The sequence below is a fragment of the Pelophylax lessonae genome (genome assembly GCF_965119305.1).
Source record: "Pelophylax lessonae genome assembly, chromosome: 2".
Lineage (NCBI taxonomy): Eukaryota > Metazoa > Chordata > Amphibia > Anura > Ranidae > Pelophylax > Pelophylax lessonae.
In genome coordinates, this window is record NC_138769.1 from 388,250,177 (window position 1) to 388,277,331 (window position 27,155).

General features: G+C 44.9%; 1 protein-coding gene across 1 annotated transcript in view; it reads right to left on the minus strand.

The window, feature by feature from the left end:
• Positions 1 to 27,155, minus strand: part of SCML2 (Scm polycomb group protein like 2) — a 277,149-nt gene that overhangs the window by 74,282 nt on the left and 175,712 nt on the right. Inside the window, exons 7-10 of the mRNA XM_082245590.1 lie at positions 24,777 to 25,018; positions 20,137 to 20,260; positions 13,696 to 13,899; positions 10,982 to 11,182 (exon numbers count right to left, since the gene is read on the minus strand). Of these exons, the coding sequence (XP_082101716.1) occupies positions 10,982 to 11,182; positions 13,696 to 13,899; positions 20,137 to 20,260; positions 24,777 to 25,018 (771 nt within the window). The remainder of the gene's footprint in view (positions 1 to 10,981; positions 11,183 to 13,695; positions 13,900 to 20,136; positions 20,261 to 24,776; positions 25,019 to 27,155) is intronic.

Below are 27,155 nucleotides of genomic sequence, written 5' to 3' on the forward strand. Positions count from 1 at the left end.
TAGTACTGCTTGCAACATGCCAATACCAAACTGAGCCCCTTCTCGGGCTCTAACATCCACTTGATAAAACCTTGTGAATGTATGAACTGAAAACCAAGTAGCTTTGCAAATCTGAGCCATGGATACTTGATGATGCACTGCGCAAGAAGCACATACCCTCCTGGTAGAATGTGCTTTTAACTTAAAAGGTGGAATCTTACCCTTTAAGCCATAAGCTTGAACAATGACTTGACGAATCCACCTAGAGATAGTGGAAGTAGTTGCCGCTTGGCCTTTCCTAGGCCCTTCTGGCAATATAAAATAAGGCATCGGTACTATGGATTAGTGCAGATGTCATCAAATAGACTTTAACTGCACAAACCACATCTAATGAATTCAACAATCTTTCGCCTGGAGTCTGAGGATTTGGAAAAAAGGAAGGCAGAAATATATCCTGGTTTAGGTGAAAACCTGATTCTACTTTATGCAAAAAGGATGGGTGAGGCAGAAAGGCCACTTTATCCTGATGAAGGATCAAAAATGGCTCTTTACAGGAAAGAGCCGCTAACTCTGAGACCCTCCTGGCCGAGGTTATAGCAACCAAAAAGACCAATTTCCTTACCAATAATAGCAAGGGAATCTGCCTGATAGGTTCAAAGGGCTGCCTCTGCAGTGCCAAGAGTACAAGATTCAGATCCCAAGGACACAGGGGTGGCTTAATTGGCGGAACCATGCGGATCAAACCTTGCATAAATGTCCGCAAAGAGTGCATCGCTAAAGGTCTCTGGAAAAAACTGACAAGGCTGAGACTTGACCTTTAACAGTCCCTAATGCCAACTTTAAGAGCACCCCTTCCTGAAGAAAAGAAAGAATTCTACCAATGACATACTTACTAGGATGCCAGTTCTTGGATTCCCACCAAGAGATATATGATTTCTAAACTCTATAAAAAATTCTCTAGAGACGGGTTTTCTGGCATCAATGTAGCCAAAACCGAACCAGAGATCCCCCGATCCTTCAATATTCTGGTTTCAATAGCCAGGCCGTCAAATTCAGCAACCGTAAAGCAGATGGAATATGGGGCCTTGGGAGAGCAGATCTGGAAGCAACCATGGCTCCCCCGCGGCTATCCTCACAACCTCTGCGAACCAAGGCCTCCTGGGCCACGCTGGAGCCACCAGGATTCACTGGCTTCCCTTCCACCTGAATTCTGCTCAACAACTGTGGCAGACGTTGGATCAGAGGAAATGCATACATCAGGCTCAATTGTGACCAAGGGGTCACTAAGGCATCTGTTCCGATAGCAATCGGATCCATGGTTCTGGACACAAAATTGTCACGCTTGTTGTTGAACCTGGATGCCAATAGATCTACGTCGGGGGTACCCCAACGTTGACAGATCAGCTGAAACACTTCAAGATGTAAGGACCATTCCCCTGGACACAATTGCTGGCGACTTAGAAAGTCTGCCTGCCAATTGTCCACACCCAAGATGAATACTTCTGACAAACATGGAACATACCTCTCTGCTCATGTCAGTATGTGGTTCACCTCTTTCTAAACCAATTGGTTCCTGGTGCCCCAGTGATGGTTGATATAAGCCACCAGGGTCACATTGTTCAATTTAATCCTGACAGGACACCCCCACAACCTGGTTGTCCAATTACACATCGCCAAACGGGCTGCCCTGGTTTCCAAGATGTTGATGGGCAAGAGTCTCACTACCCAAGATCAAGTCCCCTGGACAGAAAGACCCTCGAAGACAGCCCCCCAGCCGATCAGGCTGGCGTCTGGTTACAACCTTTCAGGTTACTGGCAAAAAAGGATTTTCCTTTGCTTAGGTTGATGAGAACCATCCACCAAGACAGATCCTGCCTGACCCCTGGAGCAAGAGACATAGGCTCCAAGCAGAGAGAATACTGTTCTGAAAGAGTCTGGAGTGGAATTGAGCATAAGGGACTGCCTCGAAAGAGGCCACCACTTTGCCCAATAGAATCATGCATAGTCGTATGGAGGGAAACTTTTTTCCTCCCTACGAACCGAACCAGACTTCTTAGGGCTACAACCTTTTTTGACGGCAAAAATGTTTTTGCCTGAACTGTGTCGAAAACCAGACCCAGATATCCCAAGACTTGAACAGGCTTTAAGGTCGATTTCTCTAGATTGATAATCCAACCCAAATCCTCTAGGCACTGGATTGTTAGGGACACATCTTGCATTAGTCCTAAACTTAAACGATTCTTTAGCAGTAGGTCACCCAGGTAACCCATGACAGACAAGCCTTGGGGCCTTAGAAAGGCTTACACCGGAGCAATGATTTTTGTAAACACCCGGGGAGCTGTTGCCAGACCGCACAGTAGAGCTACAAACTGGAAATGGCACTGTCCTGCTGCAAACCGCAGAACCTCTGGGGGAGCCTGAAAAATTGGTACATGAAGGTATGCATCCATGATATCTATGGAAGCCAGAAAATCTCATCTTCCTAGACAGGTTACCACAGAGCGGATGGATTCCATGCGAAAAGACCGAACGGTCAGATACTGGTTCAGAGCTGTGAGATCTAGAATGGTTCTTACCTCGCCGTTTGGTTTTTGGCACTGTAAAGAGATTGGAGTAAAAACCTGTGAACCTTTCGCTAGTTGGAACCTCCACAATCACGCCCTATACCCACAAATGTTCCAGGGCCTGGAACAAGGACTTCCTTTTTACTGGGCAAACAGGGATATTTGAATCCAGAAACCGAGAGGGTCTAGGAGACTCTCAGAACTCTATCATGTAGCCCTGTGCCACTGTGGACAAGACCCACCTGTCCTGCTCCACTCCTCCCCAAGTTTCTGAGAATTGTAGGAGCCTTCCCCCCACCCAAATAAGTGGGGGTGCCCCCTTATAAGGCAAATTTGAAACCTGATTTAAATGGGCCTTTGGACCCAGGGTTTTTTTCTGACCTTGATTTTGACGTCTTCTAAACCCTGACAGCTGAATTCGTCGGAACTGCCTAGAAGCTGACATGTTAGGAGGTACCGTAACACTTGGAGCTTTAAAAGATGGCTGTTTAATCCCTCTTATCAGCAAAAATGCGCTTTTTCAACCTAAAATCTACTGGATGTATTTATCCAGATCCTCACCAAAGAGACGTTCCCCATGGAAAGGAAAAGCTGTCAGTTTCTTAAAAGGTAATTCTGCTAACCAATTCTTAAGCCATAAAACTGCACATATGAACAGAGCGAAGAAATCGGAAAATCTGTTGGATAAAATCCTTAAGGGCATCTACCGCAAAACACAAGATGCGAGGAAACTCCGCCAAATCTTCAGAAGATTTCCCCTGAATAGACAGACTTCTAGTCACCCTTTAAAAGTGATCCTTTAAGGCAGTGTTTCTTAACTCCAGTCCTCAGGGCACACTAACAGGCCAGGTTTGCAAGAAAACTGAAATACATCACAGGTAATATAATTTGCTGCTCAGTGATTGCGGTATTCTAGTCTGCATCTCCCCAAGGTAATACTTCAAATCTGGCCTCTTAGTGTGCCCTGAGGACCGGCATTGGGAAACACTGCTTTAAGGATTGGCAAACCCCTACAGCCGCTATAGCCGGTTGAGTAGCAGAGCCAGCAACGGCAAAGGAAGCTTTAAGGATTCCAACTTTTTATCTGCTGGATCCCTAAGGGTCAAGGCAATTAGGCATATATGGATGCAGTTCAAGGCAATAAAGTATATATGCTTTTATGCAACATGCGTTTATGGAAGCATGCATTTATGGAAGCATGCAAGCATGTGTTTTATGCAAATATGCGTTTATGCAAACAGGTGTTCCCGTAAACATGCGTACCCATGCAAACATGCATACACGCAATTAGCAAGCATGCGTTTATGCAACATGCGTCTATGCAAACACGTTTACGCAAACATGAAAACACGCGTCCATGCATTTATGCAATATGAGTTTATGCAAACATGTACGTAATTAAGCATGAGTTCTTGCAAATACGTGTCCATGCATTTATACAAGTTTATGCAACATGTAAGTAAGCATGAGATCATGTAAGCACGTGCCCATGCAAACACGCACCTATGCAAGTAAGTAGGCAGGTGTTTTATGCAAGTAAGCAGGCATGTTTTTTTTGCAACTAAGCAGGCATGTGTTTTATGCAACTAAGCAGGCATGTGTTTTATGCAACTAAGCAGGCATGTGTTTTATGCAACTAAGCAGGCATGTGTTTTATGCCACTAAGCAGGCATGTGTTTTATGCAACTAAGCAGGCATGCGTTTTATGCCACTAAGCAGGCATGTGTTTTATGCCACTAAGCAGGCATGTGTTTTATGCCACTAAGCAGGCATGTGTTTTATGCCACTAAGCAGGCATGTGTTTTAGGCAACTAAGCAGGCATGTGCTTTATGCAACTAAGCAGGCATGTGTTTTATGCAACTAAGCAGGCATGTGTTTTATGCAACTAAGCAGGCATGTGTTTTATGCAACTAAGCAGGCATGTGTTTTAGGCAACTAAGCAGGCATGTGTTTTAGGCAACTAAGCAGGCATGTGTTTTAGGCAACTAAGCAGGCATGTGTTTTATGCAAGTAAGCGGGCATGTGTTTTATGCAAGTAAGCGGGCATGTGTTTTATGCAAGTAAGCGGGCATGTGTTTTATGCAAGTAAGCGAGCATGTGTTTTATGCAAGTAAGCAGGCATTAACATGTTTACTATGCTGCACCAGCTCAACTGCATTTGGCCCCAACTGATTTTCCAGGATATGCCAAGCATATAGGCTCCAATACAGCCTTAATATGCTGCTTTAAAAACATCCTAAAAATAAGTTCTTGCAGACCAAATGCACGCTATTCTGGAGACATAACTCCTTAAAGTGCACTGACACCCGTGCAGGGGTGTATCGACAGACAGTTGTACAAGCCCCCTGGATTAACCACTTCCCAACCACCCACCGCAGTTTTACTGCAGCAGGGTGGCTCATGTGCACAAACCGACGTAGACCTACATCGGTCACATGCAGGAAGCTAGGGGGTGAGCATGCGCCGTGCTCCAGCCCCCACTCGGCAGCGGGGAAGCTGATGCACGGGTCAGGCGAATCCGACTGCCGTCTGACACCCACGATTGCTCTCTGCTGAGAGACGACGTCAGCTGTTGTAACCCAGACGACCATTCTTCTCCCTGAAATGATCACAGAGCTCATGTTGTCCTTCTTTATAGGATCACATGTCTCTATGGTCAATTCACAAGCCACGCCCCCCCACAGTTAGAATCATTCTCCTAGGCTCACATATAACGCATTGATCACCCATAGGGTTAACCCCATCCCTGCCAGTGTCATTATTACAGTATCCGTGCATATTTTTAGCACCGATTACCGTAGTAATGTCACTGGTACCACCAAAAGTGTCAAAAATGTCAGTTAGGGGTCCGATCTATCCACCGCAATGTCGCAGTCCCACAAAAAATCACAGATCACCGCCATTACTAGTGTAAAAAAAAAAAAATTACAAATCTTTCCAGTAGTTAGTAGACGCGATAACTTTTCCCCAAACCAATCAAAGTAAGCTTATTGCGATTTTTTTTAACCAAAAATATGTAGCAGAAAACAAATTGGCCTAAAACGTTAAAAAAAAATTGGTTTTTAATTTTTATTTTTTTTGAGAATGTCATAGCAGAATGTGAAAAAAATTTAATTTTTGTAAGAACTTACCTTAAAATTATTTTCTCCGAGTCCTCTGACAGTCACCGCCTGATGGTATTAGCCTTCACTAATAGGGTAATTGCGCCCTCTGCAGGAGCAAGGCTAGGCAGATAATTGATCAGGTTAATACAAAAAAATGTATACCTCGGCCCGCCACTAGGGGGCCATCCCTCCCTCAGCCATTATACTGAACCCAATCTGATATTACCTCAGTTTGTAGCAAGCAGTACCGGAAGGCAACAACACCCAGATCCAAGATAAACAGAAGGGGGCAGCGACTGTCAGAGGACTCAGAGAAAATAATTTTACGGTAAGTTCTTACAAAAATTATATTTTCTCTTGCGTCCTCCGACAGTCGCCGCCCCATGGTATTAGCCTTCACTAATGGGACGTCCCAAAGCAGTGAAGGTATGAGGGGTGGGAAAACAACGAAACCAACTCAGAAGGTAACGCAACAGCCGGGCCAGTAACAACCTGAGCCCACGGGAAAAAACTGGAAACAAACCCAGAACAAACAAAAAAACACCCCAAGAAGGAGGGACAGTAAAAACAATGTCCCCTGAAAACAACCGCCGCACTCAAAACTATGCGGCCAAAAGGAAGCATGCAAAGATGCCAAAACATCAAGTTTGTAAAACATTGTGAAAGTGTGCATGGACGACTAAGTCGCCGCCTTGCACACCTGAGCCACCGAAGCCCGATGGCGAAAAACCCAAGAGGTACTATCGGCTCGAGTAGAATAGGCCTTTACCGGAAAAGGAGGAATCCGACCTCTAATGGATTAGGCCCGAACAATCGTCTGAATGATCCACTCAGAAATAGTCGCCGCAAAGGCGGCAGATCCCTTCCGAGGTCCCTCAGGTGGAACAAAGAGAGAATCAGACTATCGAACAGACTCCGTGGCGGACAGGTAGATCTTGACCACCCCGGACCACATCCCGGGAATGCAAGGCAAATACCTTAGGATGCTCAGGCCGCGCACACAGTGACGGCAACACAATATCTACATTGAGGTGAAACGAAGAAACCACCTTGGGAAGAAAAAGACTGATTCGGTCGCAGATCCACCTTATCTCTACGAAGTACCAGAGAAGGAGAGCGGCAAGACAAGTCTGCCAACTCAGACCCTCTGCGAGCCGACGTGATAGTCACCAGAAAGGCAACTTTTTGGGACAACCCAGACAGAGGAATATGTCTGATGTTCTTGAAGGGAGGCTGTTGTAACACAGACAAAACCAAATTCAGATCCCAGGGAGGCAAGGGAGCACTCCTCGGGGGAGTCAAATGCCGCACCCCTAAAAACGAAGGTACGGACCAAGAAATGCGATGCCAAAGGTCGTTGAAAAAAAGATGGCCAAAGCCGACAACTGACCCTTGACCATAGTCAGCGCCAGACGCTGACCCACGCCCTTCTGCAGGAAGGCCAAGACCTTCGCCACAGAGAAGGAGCGAGGATGAGAACAATAAAGGGACCCCCAGGACAAAGTGACATTCATTAAAACGCACCCCCCCCCCCAAGCATCAGAAGCCGACTATGGAGCCCCCAGGAGGAGCAGGGAGGGCAGGGCCTGTCCTGATAGGCCTGGGGGATCTTTCAGAGAAACATGGCCCTATTATCCCCAGGAGTGGGCCCACATCTCCCCCTCACAGGGCTGTTTCATGGACACGGGGGGCATTGCATCACTCACCATACCATTGACCGTGTGGGCTCCGCTCCGAAGCAGCTTGCCTCCCACCCTGAGTGGGGGTGCTGCCAGCCAAAAGAGGTACGCTGCGACTCAAGCCTCAAGAGGCTTGACAAAGCTCATTGGAGCGAAACATGTAGCCATAGCAACAGGCCGACCTCGGACACGCTCTCTCTCTTCTCCATGCCGCTTCCCCCTCCCTCCGATGCCTGGAGCCAGAGCACGGTGAGGACGTCATCACCGAGCGCAGGACAAGTGGATAGTGACCAGACAGCAGCTCCCCTCGGCCAAGGCTCGCTGCAACACCAGCTCATCTATTCCGGCCACCCTGTGAGGCTGCCCTTCTACCCCATCTAGCGGCACCTGACACCTGCCTCTCTCCCTCGTTACAGGAACACACACTCTCCTGCCTGCCATTTCTCATAGGCTCCAGCGCAGACTCCATTGTGGAGGACGGACGGATTATGGCTCCCCCTTCTTAAAAGGTACCCTACATCCTGCCTTTACAACAGTGGATCTTTGCTTGTACCTTGTTGACATTTTGTGTTTTTTATTTGCTTGATCCGGCTGTATTATTTTAGATGTCACTACTGGACTTCAATAAACTGTGGTTTTTATGATTCAGTCTCCTAGTGCTCACTGGTTAGGGCACTGATCAAGTGGATACCACCCAATAAGTAGCCTGCTCCTGTCAGCGCCTTCCCTCCAACTGTGTGCTTTTCCCATGAACCGTACACTGCCCCCAGTGGCCACTGGGAGAAAGACCAGAATGACAGATCTCATTTTCTTTTTTTTTTTTTTTTAAAGAGAGGGGAAAAGAATTACCAGTCCCACCGCAGGATCCTTAAAGGACCCAAACTTCACCCATCACGGCGGGCTTTGTCAGTCATTGGACCTTCAAGGACCAGGTCCCCCTTTTTAATGGGGTCCACACCCTTGGACATGTAGAACACCCTGCTGGCAAACTCCTTGGGATAATAAATAACCAGGGTTCCATTTATCAGGGTCCAGCGCCCAGATGGTCACATTACAGGCAAAACTTTAGGTCTTCTTAGCCGAGGCTCGGGTACCATCCTTTTAACGCTCAGCTATTCGAATGGATCCGATCAGAATCGCCCCCTAAACTGGGACATCATTCTTAGTTAGGATTGAAGAGCTTTAACAGCCATGACCACCACCTTCAAGACACTGGCGAAAAAAACTGGGGGTTCTTCCTGTATGGGAGGGGTTATATGGGAGGAACTTCCTGTCTATTGGTTGCCAGTCTCCATTCACCTAAAGGTAGCATATAACCTAGTTATTCATTATTACCTGCTCTGTGTCCCGTGATGTACGATAAAGAAAATGACATTCCTCTGCAGATATGGTGACATGCATTAAAGATTATACTCAAATCTATACAACTTGCCCCAAAATCCAAGGATATTTACCCAAAGCCAAATCTCTGAACACTCCCTTAACGACTGATGAACTCTTTGTTGCAGATGACACTAAGTGCCCATATACATGTGATTCTGAAAGAAAGGATTTCACCCTATTTGAGAACTACCAACCAATCTCTCTCCACCACCAATCTAGAAAATCACTAAAATCTTCTCCACGCAGTTACCCCTTTACAACCCATCACTCATTCAGATTAGGTACGTTTTATGCCATTCAGAGAGACTATAGATAACACCCCAAGAATCCATTTGGCCCATGCTCAGAAGACCGTCATGTGTCTGCTCTAATGTATAAAGGCCACTTTTAGGCATACTTGGTTGGGGAGTGAGGGGGGAGATCACGTATGGTAATGTTTTATTTTTTTTATCCATACACTGGATCCTTTGCTGTGGCATAAACCAACAAAAATGCAGGCATCACAGGCCTTCCTATACAAGCTACTTCACCGGAGTCAACCCTTTCACAGGGCAATTAAATATGGAGAAATATCACATTTTTAAAACGAATTTCCACAAATGGGAAGCCCTTAACATCTCACTCTAACCTACTAGAATTGCCAATCTCAGCTGGAGGTTTACCTTTAACTGGGGTACCACTCAAAATTACCTATCTAGGGACTAATATTACCCCCACAATTGACAAGATCAAGCCAATTTCCCTTTTCGCTACCACATTACCAGTGATGGCATATATGTATACCTAGTTTTGGAGAAATGCTGTCCCTGAAAGGAATGTTGTGCTCAGGGTGCTAAAAGTTTTCCAAACTTCTCTAATCTCGATACCAATGCCCTCCCTGAAAGTGACGCACAGGGAATCTTTACAATTCGTCTGGGTTCAAATCAATCTAAGAATTTCATACAAGCATCCTATACTGCCTAAAGTACATTCTGATAACAGACTTATGAAAACTCTACCAATTTTGCACCTGGTCTGGCAGACAATTTATTTGATTTCTAAAAAACAGTGCTTTCTGATTTTACCAACGACACACAACTCAAAAATATCAGTAAAAAGTATCAGAAATGCAATTAATCATAAACCCCCAATAGACAATAGGTGGCTTCAGCAAATCCCCAATTTATCTTTTATACTACTCTCTAACATGAAGGATCTTGCTACAGCAAATGCTGCCATTTAAATAATTACTTTTTACCTTCCCTTATTTTCTCAAATGGGAGAAAGACCTAGATGCCTTGCCATCACCTGAACAAAGAGACAACTACTTACACTTCTCTCATGTCTCTTCCACATCTAGTAAGTACCAAGATTAAGACTAAGATACTGACCAAGCAATACAAGGTACTGACAGTCTCGCACAAAATCTACCCCTAGATTCCTCGCATGCGCAAGCAGTGTACACATGCCTAAGCCACACTGCTGCACATCTTTTAGCCATGTAATAAAATGAGTTATGTCTCTGCCCTAACTCCCCCGCCAACCAGATTTGAAACTCATTTCATATTAAAGTAAAAGTCTACCCTAAATCTAAAATCCCTGCATCTATAGATCTCCACAATCTAACATTAACCTATCTAGCCTTGTAAAGACGAAATCAGTATACATACCTTTTTTTTCGTCTTAGACTTACTATGGGGCTTCCGTTGTCGGCTGTGTTCTCTGCACCCGCCTCCAAAGCGAAGCCGCGGCTGACAGCTCAGCGTGGGAGTGGGTCGGATCAGCTTCAAAAAAGGTAAGTATACTGATTTCTTCTTTACAGGGCTGGATAGGTTAATGTTAGATCATGGAGGTCTATAGATGCAGGGATTTTAGTATTATGGTGGACTTATCCTTTACCTGTACCTTTGATCTTTCTATACAACATTCCTAACTTCACTCAGCTTCCTATTCTATTGCCAATAAATTTTTTTCTTTTCCAGTTTATTTAAACCTATTGCATTCCTATAACCCTGTTAAAAAATGATAAAAAGAGATGCAAATTCTTCTATTACTCATCAACTGTAGATACATTATCTGGTATACATTTTCTATTTTTTGTTAACACATGAACCTTAGTTGCCATGAATAATGTAATAATGTCTGACATTATACTGTTCTGACTTATGTATCTAGATGACATTTTAATGGCATGTTGTGGCTACACCTATGTTCTTTTTTTTTTTTTTTTTTTATGTTCTTGGTAAAAATGTAAAATAAGGAATAAAAAAAAAATTTAAAAAAAGTACTCACCTGACAATGGATTTTTGCAAGCTTTATTTCTGTCATAGTCTGCTGGACCATGCAATGAACCCATGTATGGGCTGAACGGCTGGCTACTGAACAGGTTATCACACTGCAAGCTGTGACATAGTTTTTCCAAAAATCGCAATACAAATGATGCACTGTTGACTGGTGGCAGATGAACAGAGTGTTTCTCTCCATCAAAAGATGCTAAATATAGTATAAAAATAAAAAATATAAATAATTATAATACAAAACCAAAATACAAGCATGAAGTTTAGGAGCAATGTTCACTATACAAAAGTAACTCTTTTTTGCTAAAGGAAAGTTTCTGTATCTATACTACAAAGAGAAGTGCAGGAAAAGAAAAAAACAAATATTCATACCCCCCTAAATGTTCCAGTCAGCTCTACGAGAACTGAACGATCAAAGATCGATGATTGCTCAGTTCTCGGGTCCGCCCTGTCAGTCACCGCTCTGTGCTCTGTCCCTCCAGTGCTCAGTGGAGCGCCAGACTGTGAAGAGGGCAGAAGCACTAAGAGGACAGAACACCAAGTAAGGAGACAAAAGTTGTAGTAGCCTTGGTTGGCGGCCAAGTTGTTGGTTGGCAGCAGGCAGACTAACACTGTCCACTCATTATATCGTGTACCGTAGTGTATACAGTATCTCACAAAAGTAGGTACACCCCTCACATTTTTGTAAATATTATATATTTTAATGTGACAACACTGAAGAAATGACACTTTGCTACAATGTAAAGTAGTGAGTGTACAGCTTCTATAACAGTGTAAATTTGCTGTCCCCTCAAAATAACTCAACATGCAGCGATTAATGTCTAAATTGCTGGCAATAAAAGTGAGTACACCCCTAAGTGAAAGTGTCCAAATTGGGCCCAATTACCCATTTCCCTCCCCAGTGTCACGTGACTCGTTAGTGTTACAAGGTCTCAGGTGTGAATGGGGTGAATTTGAAAAAAATAATTGCTGCTCTACATAGAGATGGCCTAGGCCAGGGGTCTCCAAACCATGCCACTCCAGTTGTTCAGGAACTACAATTCCCATCATGCCTAGTCATGTCTGTGAATGTCAGAGTTTTACAATGTCTCATGGGACGTGTAGTTCCGCAACAGCTGGAGGGCCATAGTTTGAAGATCACTGGCCTAGGCTATAAGAAGAATGCCGAGACCCTGAAAATGAGCTGCAGTATGGTGGCCAAGACCATACAGCGGTTTAACACGACAAGTTCCACTTAGAAAAGGCCTCGCCTAAGGATGACCAAAGGAGTTGAGTGCACAGCATCATATCCAGAGGATGTCTTTGGGAAATCGAGGTATGAGTGCTGCCAGCATTGCTGCAGAGGCTGAAGGGGTGGGTGGTCAGCCTGTCAGTGCTCAGACCTACATTACACACTGCATCAAACTGGTCTGCATGGCTGTCGCCCTAGAAGGAAGTCTGCTCTAAAGATGATGCCCAAGAAAGCCCGGAAACAGTTTGCTGAAGACAAGCAGACTAAGGACATGGATTACTGGAACCATGTACTGATGGTGTCAAGCGTATGTGGTGGCAACCAGGTGAGGAGTACAAAGACAAGTGTGTCTTGCCTACAGTCAATCATGGTGGTGTCAAGGTCTGGGCTGCATGAGTGCTGCTGGAACTGGGGAGCTACAGTTCATTGAGGGAACCATGAATGCCAACATGTACTGTGACATACTGAAGCAGAGCATGATCCCCTTGCTTCAGAGACTGGGCCGCAGGGCAGTATTCCAACATAATAACGACCCCAAACACACTTCCAAGATGACCACTGCCTTGCTAAAGCAGCTGAGGTTAAAGGTGATGTACTGGCCAAGCATGTCTCCAGACCTTAACCCTATTTAGCATCTGTAGGACATCCTCAAAAGGAGGGTGGAGGAGCACAAGGTCTCTAACATCCACCAGCTCCATGATTTTGTCATAGAGGAGTGGAAGAGGACTCCAGTGGCAGCCTATGAAGCTCTGGTGAACTTAATGCCCAAGGGGATTAAGGCAGTGCTGGAAAATAATGGTGGCCACACAAAATATTGACACTTTGGGTCCAATTTGGACATTTTCACTTAGGGGTGTACTCACTTTTGTTGCCTATTTTGAGGGGACAGCAAATTTACACTGTTATACAAGCTGTACACTCCCTACTTTACATTGTAGAAAAGTGTAATTTTCAGTGTTGTCTCATGAAAAGGATATAATAAAATATTTACAAAAATTTGAGGGGTGTACTCACTTTTGTGATATACTGTACCCTGACGGTGTTCTGTGAAAACATCAACTTGTGGTTGGAGATTTTGGCGAGGTTGAGTTTTCGGCAGAACACCGGTCAGGCATCTGGGCGGATTCCAACATTATTTTTGAGTTCCCTGCAGATCCTAGAATGGCTCTGACATCAGCTAAATCTCAGCTAGTTACAGAAGTGCAGAACTAAGTGGACCCCTTTGACCCACAGGAGAAGTATGGCCAAAAGAGCTTTGGACATACTTCTTTAAAACTGATCCATCAAATCTTCATAGAAAATGGCTGAAAACAAGTTCTTGCACAGTCCGCGGGCTATAAAAATTCAAGTTCACTAATGAATAAAAAATAGAAGAAATATATAACAACCATGTATACAAATATTCTAAGGTTTTGATTCTATATTAAAATCTAGCTGGCTAAAAACATTACACATCAATCAGAAACACGCAAACATACCAGTTATAATCTCTCCTCCATGGTGACCAGACTTCAGAAAGCCAAACACTACTTTACAATGGTGTGCACAGTCTACACAGGCTTGCACTGCCTGCTGCAGCACTAGATTCACTGGGCCAGGTCCAAAGTGATCAGGAAGCTGTAAGACTTTCTTCTTATCTAGATGAGGTCCACAATTGCCATGTTTGTTTACATAAACACAAACTGCAAAAAAAAAAAAAAACACAAAACAATTGAACAAAATCGGCGACTTCAGATAGCAGTACTCTGATCGCCACAAGGGGTTTTACACAACGTGCCACATCCCAATTATCATAGAAAATTTGAGTGTGAACCAGGCAAGGACTTTAAAGGCATGATTTTATAAAAAACTGTTTATTTAGAAAAATATATTAAAATCAACAAAGAAAGTGCATATATCTCAAAAAAGAACACAATAAGTACATATCATGATATACACAGAATAGGGGGATAAAATCCTACTACATATTAGGACAATGGATGGTGGGTAATAACGATGCTCGACATGTTTCGCTTTACGTATAAAGCTTCATCGGGAGCTATTCACATCTCTGTATCTTTATTGTAGTGCTGTGGGCCAGATTAGTGAACCCACCACAATGGGTTAACGAGAAAGGTGATCAAATTGCGATTGCATTCCAGGTATCAGAGAGTTGTAAAAACAGACTTATTATAGGACCTGCTGGTACATAGACCCAGCCAAGCCTGAAGCCTGATCTTTGCAATGTCTGAGTTCAAAATTAGGAGCATTCAGGTAGAAACAGCCCCCAGATAAAGCGCTACTTATGCGCATAGTAAAAACACTCAGTACAAAATATAGGTCCAAGCGCGCATGATCACCCTGCTTGGATGGGGAACCGCCACCAACTATTTTTCTAAATAAACAGTTTTTTATAAAATCGTGCCTTTAAAGTCCTTGCCTGGTTCACACTCAAATTTTCCACAAAACAAAGATAAAGAAAAATAAAATCTCACAAAGCAGAATGGTGGTGATGAAAATAACATTCCATGACACCAACATTTTTCCTGGCTTACTGCTTAGTACATAAGCTATGCCAGTGTTAATGGAGTTTTGCATTTTGCCTTTTTTTCAAGATATTAGTTTCTCAGTCCATGACCCAAGTCAAACCACTACATACAATCCAAACCCCTTCTGCCTCTGGCTGCACTCGGAACAATTTCTAAGTGTACTGGTAGGCAGATATAAAAGATTCCAATTGATTAAATTATATGCCAAAAAGAGAAGTATGGGTTCAAAAAAAAAAAAAAGAAACATCCACCTAGGTGGATGCAGCATTTATCCTATCCCCTGCTGCTTCTCAGACTGAGGTCCAAGCGATCAAAGGCCACTAATCACTCGGTTCTCAGCCTTCAGTGAGCAGAGAGATGGTGACCATCAGGCACCGGCTCTCTGCTCTGCCCCTCCAGCACTCACTGGAGCGCCAAGTTGCGGAGGGGGCAGGGGCCAGAGCAGCTGGCTCAGTCTCCCAGGGGCTTGCTAAAAGGCTGAGTCAGCTGCTGGTCAAGGTATCTGGAGCTTGGACCTGCTGAGTGACCTCAGCAGATAGCAGGCTTTAGCCCACTGTCGGCTGAAAACAGGTCAAAGGAGAGCAGAACGAACTGCACTCCTGTTATTCCCAAAGAACAGCCAAAACAGCTTTGGCTAGGCTTCTTTAAATATATTTTTCTTTTTCAATCTGCTGTTATGTTAGCCTTTTAACACTGACTACACACCAACATTCAGACTTAGAGTACAGGGCAGCACTGTAAGCCAATAATGCTTTAGGGCAAGTTCACACCACAGAAACACAGTTTGGATGTGATCTTGATGCTTTTCTGCATGCACGTTTTTGACACATTTCTGATGCAAGTGTGTTTTTGATGTGTTCCAGGGCTTTGTTTTCTCCCTCATTTTCTTCAATTTAAATAAGGGCATATGTGTTCCAGTGCGTTTTTAGTGCATTTAGGTGCGTTCCTGTGCTTTTATTGATGAGCTTTAGCGCGTTTCAGTATGGTTCAAAGCAGAAAATATGCAGTATGTTCTATTTTTTTCTGGAACTGGAATGCACTGAAACTGACCGCACTGGTGTGAACTATGCCATTGAAAACCATATCACCTACTATCCATGCGTTTTTGATGCAGAAAAAGACACACTGGACTGCATGTGGTGTAAACTGGCCCTTACTATATTTGACAGTGCTTTGAATCTTACATATGGAGCTTGCTAATTTGAGGATACGACACAGAGATAACTTTTCATGAGCTGCTCCTTTTCTGTCCAGTTTCATCAGTCTTGCCTCAACTGTACTGCATTGGAGACTTTTCATAGTCTTGCAAGGTTGTCTAATTACAGAACTAGCTAAAGTGAATGTACTGTCCACAGGGTTTAAATGTAACCATGAAGTTAGCAGGGAGAAAAGTCACTTTGGATTCCTTTGAGATGTCCTGCAAAGTTGATCCTAAAAAGTGTGTCTATACCTGCACTTATATAGGTCATCATTAGATTTTACTCACTGAAGCCTGGGGAAAAAAATAGAATTTTTGTAAGAACTTAGCTACAGAATATTTATCGCAAGGAGGAATTCCTCAGTTGACCACATCCCCTGGGCACACAGGGTGCCCAGTACACCACCCCAGCCCATCAGGCTGGCATCCGTGGTGATCATCGTCCACAACAGGGGCAGAAAAAGCTTGCCCTGGCTCAGAGTGGGTGACAGAAGCCGTCACAAAGGCTCCGACCTCGTGAGACGGCTCAAACATATCATCCTGTCAAGGGAATGTGGATCCTTGTGCCATCTGGCAAGAATCTCTGCTTGCAGAATCCTTGTGTGAAACTGTGCAAACGGGACGGCTCTAAAGCTGAAAACATCAGCCCCATGGACCTCGTGCAGATCCGTAGGGAGGAGAGATTGTCGTCCCTGAGGGACCTGATCTCGTCCTGTAAAGTCTGAAGTTTGTCCTACGGGAGAAACACTTTGTCTGAGCGGAGTCCAAGACCATGCCCAGGTAACTCAGGTGGACTGGCGGGGTCAGTGCAGACTTCTGGGAATTGATGGTCCATCCGAACCCCTGGAGCGTCTGAACCGTGACCGTCAGATCGCTTGACAGAGTGGCACACAAGCTCGCCCTCAACAGGAGGTCGTCCAGATAACCGAGGACCACAATCCCCCTTTGTGCAGCAAAGCTAGTACTTGGGCCAAAAAACTTTGGTGAATACCCTGGGAGCCGAAGCTTACCAAAGGGATAATGCCACAAATTGAAAACTGTCTTCTGCCACCACGAAACAGAGAAACCGTTGATGATCCTCGTAGACAGGGACGTGCAGATACGCATCCTTTAAGTCGATGGAGGCCAGAAGATATCCTTGATTTAAAGACGCCACCACCGACCGGATGGATTCCATGCAAAGAGGTTCATAGACTTGAGGTCCAGAATCGGACGCACTGTGAACAGATTGGAATAGAACCCGCGAAACCTGTCCCGCTGAAGGACTGGTATAACAACTCTTTGGGCAAGAAGATCTTGCACAGTCCCCTTGAGATCTCTTAAACGTCCGGGAGACAGATATTTGACGGAAAGATCCTGTCTGCGAGGCGAGATCGAATCTCGATCTTGTACTCTGAACGAATCAGTTTGTGAACCCCCTTGTCCTGATTTTTGGACAACCCGGGTTCCTGAACAAGATACAGACGTCCCCCCACCTCGGAAAATGGGTGAGGGTGTCCCGGCAGGCGGAAGAAGACTGGGCCGCCGCACCGGACTTACCAGTTGTGGGTTTACCAGACCAAGGTTACTAGTCACTGTCAGAGGCCTTGAAGGATGTTCCTTCGTCCTGCGCCCTTGAGGCATGAAGGGGCCCCTGATAAGCCTAGAAAGAAGGGCCCAGCCACGCGCGGGATGATTAACCCTGTGCAGCTCAGGGCAGGAGGGTACTCGTACCCCCTGTGAGACCGTTGACAACCCCAAACAAGGGGGTCCCCAAAAAACAAAAAGCCATTTCCCCAATAAGGGATATCATATACAATCTATATGGAGGCATGGTCGGCTGACCAGCTCCTCAACCCAAACCATGCGGCGGATTGCAACCCCTACCACGGATAACCATGCGACCAGAGGAGCCTTGTCCATGGCCGTGTCACACAGGAGCACCATGGCTTGGGCCATACGTTCCACCAGGGCAATAAGAGTCAGAGAGGCCGACTCTGCCACCAAGTTGCGTATAAGCACCTTGGCCCATTCCGTATCTGTGAAACCAGCACGGAAGCGAACAAAGGCATGAGGGGGGAGCCAGCCACCAAATAATCACGGCGGGAAACCGACTCCACACGCCCATCCATCGGGTCATTAAACACTGGGGAGTCCTCCACAGGCACCACCGCAAACAGTGTGGTGCACCCCAGGTGACACCATTTGCAAAAGGATAACGGCTTTGAAAAACCGCTTAGGCACCGCCAGCGTCAGCTTAACGTGGCGCCACTGTACATTCACAATGTTGTGAAACTCCTCGGGACAGGGGAAAACCTGACCTGACTTCTGGGCTGTGCGGGACCCGAAGGAAACCCGCTAACCTGACTGCTCATCATGCAAAATTGAAATTTAAAATAGTGAAAATTTTTCTGACAGAGCGAATAAGCAACCAAAGTGCATTCCCGCACTGCAGCGGACGAGGACCCCTCCACCTCCCCTACTAAGTGTGCGGACTGGAACCCCTCAGGGGGACGCTGTCCGCGGCAACCACATCAGGCTCTGAAGAAGATGACTGACAGGCTGGTCCTTAACCGTACACTGTGACATTTGTAGCAATGGCTGCAGGTAGAGTTGCTGCGGAAAGGTGCTCCGCATGTTCTGGAAGCGCAAAAAATAGATCAGCGGGGAAAGGGTTAACCTAGGACTCATTTTGGCAGAAATACAAAAAAGGGACACTGGCCCTTTAAATCTGCGAATTCGCGGTCCACACTGCGATCCCGCAACTGCTGCCGGAGTTCCCCTTTACATTGATAGATTAACTGAGGGAGCAGTGGATTTTTGGAAAAAAACACCCAAAATGCATTAAAAACCCCCAAATGACAGACATATGAAAGTGAAAAACACTCACCCCTCTAGTAACTGAAGAGGGATGAAGGAAGTGACATCCACTAGAGGCCGACAGTGCCCTGAGCCACACAAAAACGGATGCCAATACAAATCAATGGGGAAAAAAATCACTGGGAAAATGGACGCCGCCCTTACTAGGCGGCAGCCCACATCAAAGATGGCGCCGGAACCGGCGCCAAAATACAGCAAGAAAATGGCTGCTGCCTTCACAGGGAGTCAGCCAGGCTGCCCTCACTCAAAATGGCGGCCGAAACAAACGGCGCCAATTTGTCAGAAACCCAGGATCTGGCCACCACGGGAACCCACTAGGAAAGCCCCAAGGACTAGGTAACAAGCCCCCACACAGCGTTAACCGCAGAGCGCCCCCCAAAGGGGGCAGGGAGGTAGGGACCGTCCAAACCGGCCAGGATGGGACACTACAGAGACCGCATGTTCTGACATACCCAAGGAGTGGGCCCACATAACTCCCGCTCAGATGAATGTCCCAGGGACACAGGGGGTAGCATCACTCACCATACCACAGACCGCAGGCTCCGCTCCGATATGGACCACCTACCACCCTGAGTGGGGGTGCCGTCAGCCAAGGGGGGACACTGCAACACAGGGCGTTCCAGAGATGAGACGTCCCGGCGAAGAAAGCTCTCCGCAGGCTCGTCCCCATCCACAGGGGCACCGTCGTGGCGAGGCCTGGGCAGACCACAACCTGCGCACACTCGTAGGCTGGCTGGGACATCATAAGGATCTAGATTATCAAGTGCAAAGCCCAGCCCGGCTGTCGCTTGTAGTTCTCCAGGATGATCCCCCTGACTAACTAGCGATCGTGAGTGAGGAAAATAAAATCAAAAAATTTTCAAAGGAAAAAAAAAAAAAACTGCGACATGAGTCCCAGCTGGGAAACCTAGACCTACTCCTAACGCTAGGCAGCAAGAAACTGAAGAGCAGCACTGAATAGCTGAGGGTAATCGAGAGGGACAGCCCCAAGAGGTGTGTCTTTGTTTAACTCTTTTGTGTCAAGTTTTCACTACCTAGCCTGATCCTGCAGAGAGGGCACATTACCAAATAGTGAAGGACATCTGAACGGGCTGCGACTGTCAGAGGACGTAAGAGAAATAACCTTTTCACTGTCTAAACACTTTAAAAATGATGCTTTGTCATTTTTCCATAGCACCCATAAACTATACCCAGGGGCTTATGAAGATCTTGGCATTTTAGTCAACAGTAAATTATTAGAGGATTTTACTGAAGTGCTTAAATCTGGCAGCCTTCTAGCGATACCTGAAACATTTTATAACTTAGTGAGAAAGCGATACCTGAGGGATAGATACCTGTTGAAATTACTGCCATAGAAGAATTAATAACGCTCACAGCATCTTTAATCATTTGGGATGTACTGATGTCTCCATTAGATTCAGTTGCAGGAAGAATTTGATTCAATGGCAGGCTCTCTTTCTAAAAAGAAAAAAAAAAAAAAAAGGGTCTATAGAATATAAGACTGTCTTTATAACATACAGTGCCTTGCGAAAGTATTCGGCCCCCTTGAACTTTGCGACCTTTTGCCACATTTCAGGATTCAAACATAAAGATATAAAACTGTAATTTTTTGTGAAGAATCAACAAGTGGGACACAATCATGAAGTGGAACGAAATTTATTGGATATTTCAAACTTTGTTAACAAATATAAAACTGAAAAATTGGGCGTGCAAAATTATTCAGCCCCTTTACTTTCAGTGAAGCAAACTCTCTCCAGAAGTTCAGCGAGGATCTCTGAATGATCCAATGTTGACCTAAATGACTAATGATGATAAATAGAATCCACCTGTGTGTAATCAAGTCTCCTTATAAATGCACCTGCACTGTGATAGTCTCAGAGGTCCGTTTAAAGCGCAGAGAGCATCATGAAGAACAAGGAACACACCAGGCAGGTCCGAGATACTGTTGTGGAGAAGTTTAAAGCCGGATTTGGATACAAAAAGATTTCCCAAGCTTTAAAACATCCCAAGGAGCACTGTGCAAGCGATAATATAGAAATGGAAGGAGTATCAGACCACTGCAAATCTACGAAGACCTGGCCGTCCCTCTAAACTTTAAGCTCACACAAGGAGAAGACTGATCAGAGATGCAGCCAAGAAGGCCCATGATTACTCTGGATGAACTGCAGAGATCTACAGCTGAGGTGGGAGACTCTGTCCATAGGACAACAATCCGTTGTATACTGCACAAATCTGGCCTTTATGGAAGAGTAGCAAGAAGAAAGCCATTTCTTAAAGATATCCATAAAAAAGCGTTGTTTAAAGTTTGCCACAAGCCACCTGGGAGACACACCAAACATGTGGAAGAAGGTGCTCTGGTCAGATGAAACCAAAATCGAACTTTTTGGAAACAATGCAAAACGTTATGTTTGGCGTAAAAGCAACACAGCTCATCACCCTGAACACACCATCCCCACTGTCAAACATGGTGGTGGCAGCATCATGGTTTGGGCCTGCTTTTCTTCAGCAGGGACAGGGAAGATGGTTAAAATTGATGGGAAGATGGATGGAGCCAAATACAGGACCATTCTGGAAGAAAACCTGATGGAGTCTGCAAAAGACCTGAGACTGGGACAGAGATTTGTCTTCCAACAAAACAATGATCCAAAACATAAAGCAAAATCTACAATGGAATGGTTCACAAACATATCCAGGTGTTAGAATGGCCAAGTCAAAGTCCAAACCTGAATCCAATCGAGAATCTGCGGAAAGAACTGAAAACTGCTGTTCACAAACGCTCTCCATCCAACCTCACTGAGCTCGAGCTGTTTTGCAAGGAGGAATGGGCAAAAATTTCAGTCTCTCGATGTGCAAAACTGATAGAGACATACCCCAAGCGACTTACAACTGTAATCGCAGCAAAAGTTGGCGCTACAAAGTATTAACTTAAGGGGGCTAAATAATTTTGCACGCCCAATTTGTCAGTTTTTTATTTGTTAAAGTTGGAAATATCCAATAAATTTCGTTCCACTTCATGATTGTGTCCCACTTGTTGATTCTTCACAAAAAATGACAGTTTTATATCTTTATGTTTGAAGCCTGAAATGTGGCAAAAGGTCGCAAAGTTCAAGGGGGACGAATACTTTCGCAAGGCACTGCAGCTGTGGGTAGAAAATTGCACATGTCATTATATGAGAACACAAACTGCATGGAAGAAATGCTTAATGCCAACATATGATCTGCCTTCTGCTAAAGGAAAAATTTAATTCTACATTAAGTGGTGGCCAAAAAGTTGCAAAGAAACATCAAAAAGCAATGTATAGTATTTTCTTTCACAGCACTAAAAGCTAAATAAAAAAAATAAAAAAACCACAACAATCTAAATAAAATTATAAATGATTTATAAATTTTGTAGTTCACACTTGCAGCCAATTTAAATGGCCTACACCCTTTAATGCTGAGTTTACACACTGGAACACCATGAATAGTAAGGTTCCCTTCACACATAAATGGACAGAAGCCACACAAGTATACTGCAGTTTACTATGTGGCAGCTGTCCATTCTGGCAGCAGGGGGCAGTGTGGTGTGCAATTCAGTGCAGTTTTTTTTGTTTTGCTTTTTAAAAAAAAAAAAAAAAAAAAAAAAAAACTTAATTTAAAGTGCACATAAGTGACACTTCATTCATGTCACTGTACAGCAGCACCATGCACTGCACTGTTGTACAGTTACATACAATCCTGTCTAGTGCATGGTGATAAAATGCAGCATGACTGATCACTGCGGCACAGTTCCGGGATACGTTTAAGTGTCAACAGGACACATAGAAAACAATTGTTTTCTGTGTGTCCTAGTGGTGACTGGCATTCAGTGTGGAAAAGAGCCAGTCACTGTACCAGTGTGAATTGTCCATCTGTTACAACTTAACAGTTTTTTAATTGACCCATACAAGTATCCAGTAAACACAGGTGGCATGTGCTGGTCACCAACTACCCCTCACACTAACCACAGGTGCCAGGTCATTTTGTAACCCTGCTCACTAACCCTGAGGCATTTTTTACTCCCACTGACAACTTAAACCTGGGGCATTTTTTTTTTTTTTTTTTTAATACCACGGACTACTAATCCTGGAGCATTATTTACTCACACTAACTATTAAGCCTGGGGCATTTTTACTCGCACTGACTATTGAGCCTGGGGCATTATTTACTCACATTGACTATTAAGCTTGGGACATTACTTACTCACACTATTAAGCCCGGGGCATTATTTACTCACACTGACTAATAAGCCTGTGGCATTTTTACTCACACTGACTATTGAGCCTGGGGCATTTTTACTCACACTGACTATTGAGCCTGGGGCATTTTTAATCACACTGACTATCAAGCCTGTGGCATTATTTATGCACACTGACCATTAGGCCTGGGGCATTATTTACTCACACTGACTATTAAGCCTGGGGCATTTTTACTCACACTGACTATTGAGCCTGGGGCATTTTTACTCACACTGACTACTATTAAGCCTGGGGCATTATTTACTCACACTATTAAGCCTGGGGCATTTTTACTCACACTGACTATCAAGCCTGGGGCATTATTTATGCACACTGACTATTAGGCCTGGGGCATTATTTACTCACACTGACTATTAAGCCTGGGGCATTTTTACTCACACTGACTACTATTAAGCCTGGGGCATTTTTACTCACACTGACTACTATTAAGCCTGGGGCATTATTTACTCACACTGACTATTAAGCCTGGGGCATTATTTACTCACACTGATTATTAAGCCTGGGGCATTTTTACTCACACTGACTACTATTAAGCCTGGGGCATTATTTACTCACACTGACTATTGAGCCTGGGGCATTTTTACTCACACTGACTATTGAGCCTGGGGCATTTTTACTCACACTGACTATTGAGCCTGGGGCATTTTTACTCACACTGACTATTAAGCCAGGGGCATTTTTACTCACACTGACTATTGAGCCTGGGGCATTTTTACTCACACTGACTATTGAGCCTGGGGCATTTTTACTCACACTGATTATTAAGCCTGGGGCATTTTTACTCACACTGACTACTATCAAGCCTGGGGCATTATTTACTCACACTGACTATTAAGCCCGGGGCATTATTTACTCACACTGACTATTAAGCCTGGGGCATTTTTACTCACACTGACTATCAAGCCTGGGGCAAATATTTATGCACACTGACTATTAGGCCTGGGGCATTTTTACTCACACTGACTATTGAGCCTGGGGCATTTTTACTCACACTGACTATTGAGCCTGGGGCATTTTTACTCACTGACCATTGAGCCTGGGGCATTTTTTACTCACTGACAATAGGGCATTTTCTACTCCCACTTGCCACAGTCCAGCCCCTCTAAATTTTGAAAGACAGTGAACTATTAACCCTTTTTTTTTTTTTAAATTAGAAAGAACCCTAATATACAGTATTTTCCTGCTGCACCATAAAAATTCAGAATATGCATTGAGACTTTTCTCACATTTAACTTAGCAGCTTCATGTGGAAACTATATATGGAACAAATAATCACGTAATGTACAATGGAACAATTTACTTTCCCCCACGGACAGTTCATTAATAATTTCAAAGCCAGAGCAAAACATTTTTAAAGTTCTGTACAGAATCTATTCCATACAATCAATCCTTTAGGCCCCTTCCACACTTATGCGACGCGATTTTACCGCGATTTTGCGGCACGATTTTGACGCGATTTTGAAAGCAATGGCTATGGCTATGGCTCAAAACGCAATCAAATCGTGGCAAAGTAGTGCAGGAACTACTTTGAAGTCGGTGCGACTTCAAAATGCACTGATATGAATGGGGCTCATTGAAAATAATGGAAAACGACTTGTCATGCGATTTTGCGGTCCAAAATCGCGGGACAAGTCGCACTAGTGTGAAAGGGGCCTTAAAAAAAAAAAGCCTAAAAAACAAAAAAGACTTGTAATTACCTTTCTTCCTGGTTTTAATCCCCTCTTCCTTTTAAGGTTATCAGTGACTAGCACATTTCTTGCCAGTGTGGTGGTTTTTGTACGCTTGCCTTTTCTTGATGGACTGGGGGCTTCTTCAAGAGACTTGTCGCGCAAAGGCTTCCTTCCTTTCTGCGCCAGCCCAGGCTTCTGAGGGGACTGCATGGACCGTCTGATAGCCTTTACAGGTGATGCTGAGGCACTTGGGTTCTTGGAAAATGAAACTGCCAAAACAAAAGCATTTCACACTTATGACAATGTGATTAGCTTCATAAAGTAAAAAACATGCCTCAATATAAAAATGTATCCGATTTCAAAACAGAACAGCGGCCAAGTGAAGTGAAACAAAAATATGCATTCCATATTTTTAGAAGCACGCACAGTACTCTGCAAAATTGTGGCACTTGTGAAAAAATATTGCAATTAATGTTTTAACAATACATGAAATTTGAATTGCATTAAAATGAAATTAAACTTTCTTAATCAACATTAACCATTTGTAATCCTCCTGTTGCCAGCATTAGTAAATAGAAAAGAAGGTAGATTAATGTTTTCTTGTTTTAAAACTACGGGAATTTTTTTTTTTTAGTAGAATCATACTTACCTAGCTGGATGCAGCATGGATCTGATGCTGCATCTGTCCCCTGCTGGCTGGAACACTGAGAACCGAGCGATCGAACACTGCTGATTGCTCAGTTCTCACAGCTCCTTGTGACTAAGTCACCCGCTCTCTGCTCTGCCTCCCTGCGCTCACTGGAGTACTGGACTGTGGAGGGTGAGGGAGCGGCCACCTCAGACATGTGGGCAGATGTTGATCATATGGTCGTGATCTTTCCCTGGCCTGGTCTCATTCATTTTGCACTCCTGTGACCCATTTTCAGCAGACAGCAGGCTGAAGTCTGCTGACGACACAGCCAGTGCAGGCTCAGAAAATCTTCATGCAGGTCCGAGTCTCATGTTTGTACTATGCACATCACGGCCCCTTCCCCTTACATTAGTTTCCCCTTTTACATCAGCCCTTCCCTTTACATCACAGCCCCCCCCCTCTCTACACCACAGCGACCCCTTTTACATTGCAGAACCTCCTATTTACATTACAGAACCCCCCTTTACAACACATCCCCTTTATATCACAGCCGCCCTTTGCATCCAAGTCCCCCTATTTTACATCATACTTCCCCTCATAGTGCATCCTTTATTTAAATGTCCTCTGTCCACCTACCTTATATCAGAGACCTCTACCGTTACATCAGCGCCCTTTCTTGCATTCCAGTCCCCTAACAGCCCCCCCATCTTTGCACTTCAGTCCCCTTGCAGCCCCCTTACTTGCACTGCAGTCCTTTTCACAGCCCCCCTTTTATACCAGTTCCCTTCACAGCCCCCCTTCCTTGCACCTCAGTCTTCCTTTACATGCATCCGTCCCTTCACAGCCCCCCTTTCTTGCACCCCAGTACCTTTTACAGTCCCACTTTACTTGCCCCTCAGTCTTCTTCACAGCCATTTCTCCTTTACTGTGTCCCAAAACCCCTCACATACCCTCCTTTACTTGCATCTCAGTTCCCTTTACAGTCCCCCCCCCCCACACTTTTATCCCAGTCCCCTTTACAGTCCCCCTTCACAACCCCCCTTCCTAGCACCCCAGTCCTCTCTACAGCCCCTCTTACTAGCACCACAGTTACCTTCACAACCTCCCTCCCTGGATCCCCAGTCCCCTTCACAGCCCCTCTTCCTTGCACCCTAGTCCCCTTTACAATCCCCCTTTTCTTTTTGTATACTGGTCCCCTTTACAGCCCCCCTTTCCTTCCTTAAAATCCTACTACCACCTTTCCAATCCTACCTTACACTGCAAACAGAAGGCACAGGATGTCCGAACAGAGGGCAAGATATGATTTTCATTTTAACAGGCAGGTGATTAGTTGCTAGGACTGCCTCCGCATCCTAGCAATACACCTGGCTTAACTCAAAAAGCATGTCCCACCCTTTGCCCAGCATGCTGTACCTTCTACCTGCTATGTGTGAATGCTGTGGCAACAATGGGGGGAAGAAAGCTACGGTCCGGATAGGCCGCCATTTAGTGATGCCTGCAATATATGATCGGGTATTTTTATTGTTGTATAAATCGGTTGACTTATTCTGGGAGGGAACACACGGAAGTGTCTATGCTCCACGGCCCATTACGGATCGCGGTAAAGGGCCAAAGACAGCGGCCCTTTACCACGTGATCGCATCCGTCTCAGATGTCAACAAACCGGCACGTGTCCGATTCAGTTCTCTCTTCTCCTCGCACGCTGTACACAGCGATCGGTACAGCGTGCGAGGAGTGGAGCAAGACCACAGCACTGCTCAACCATGCCTCCTCCA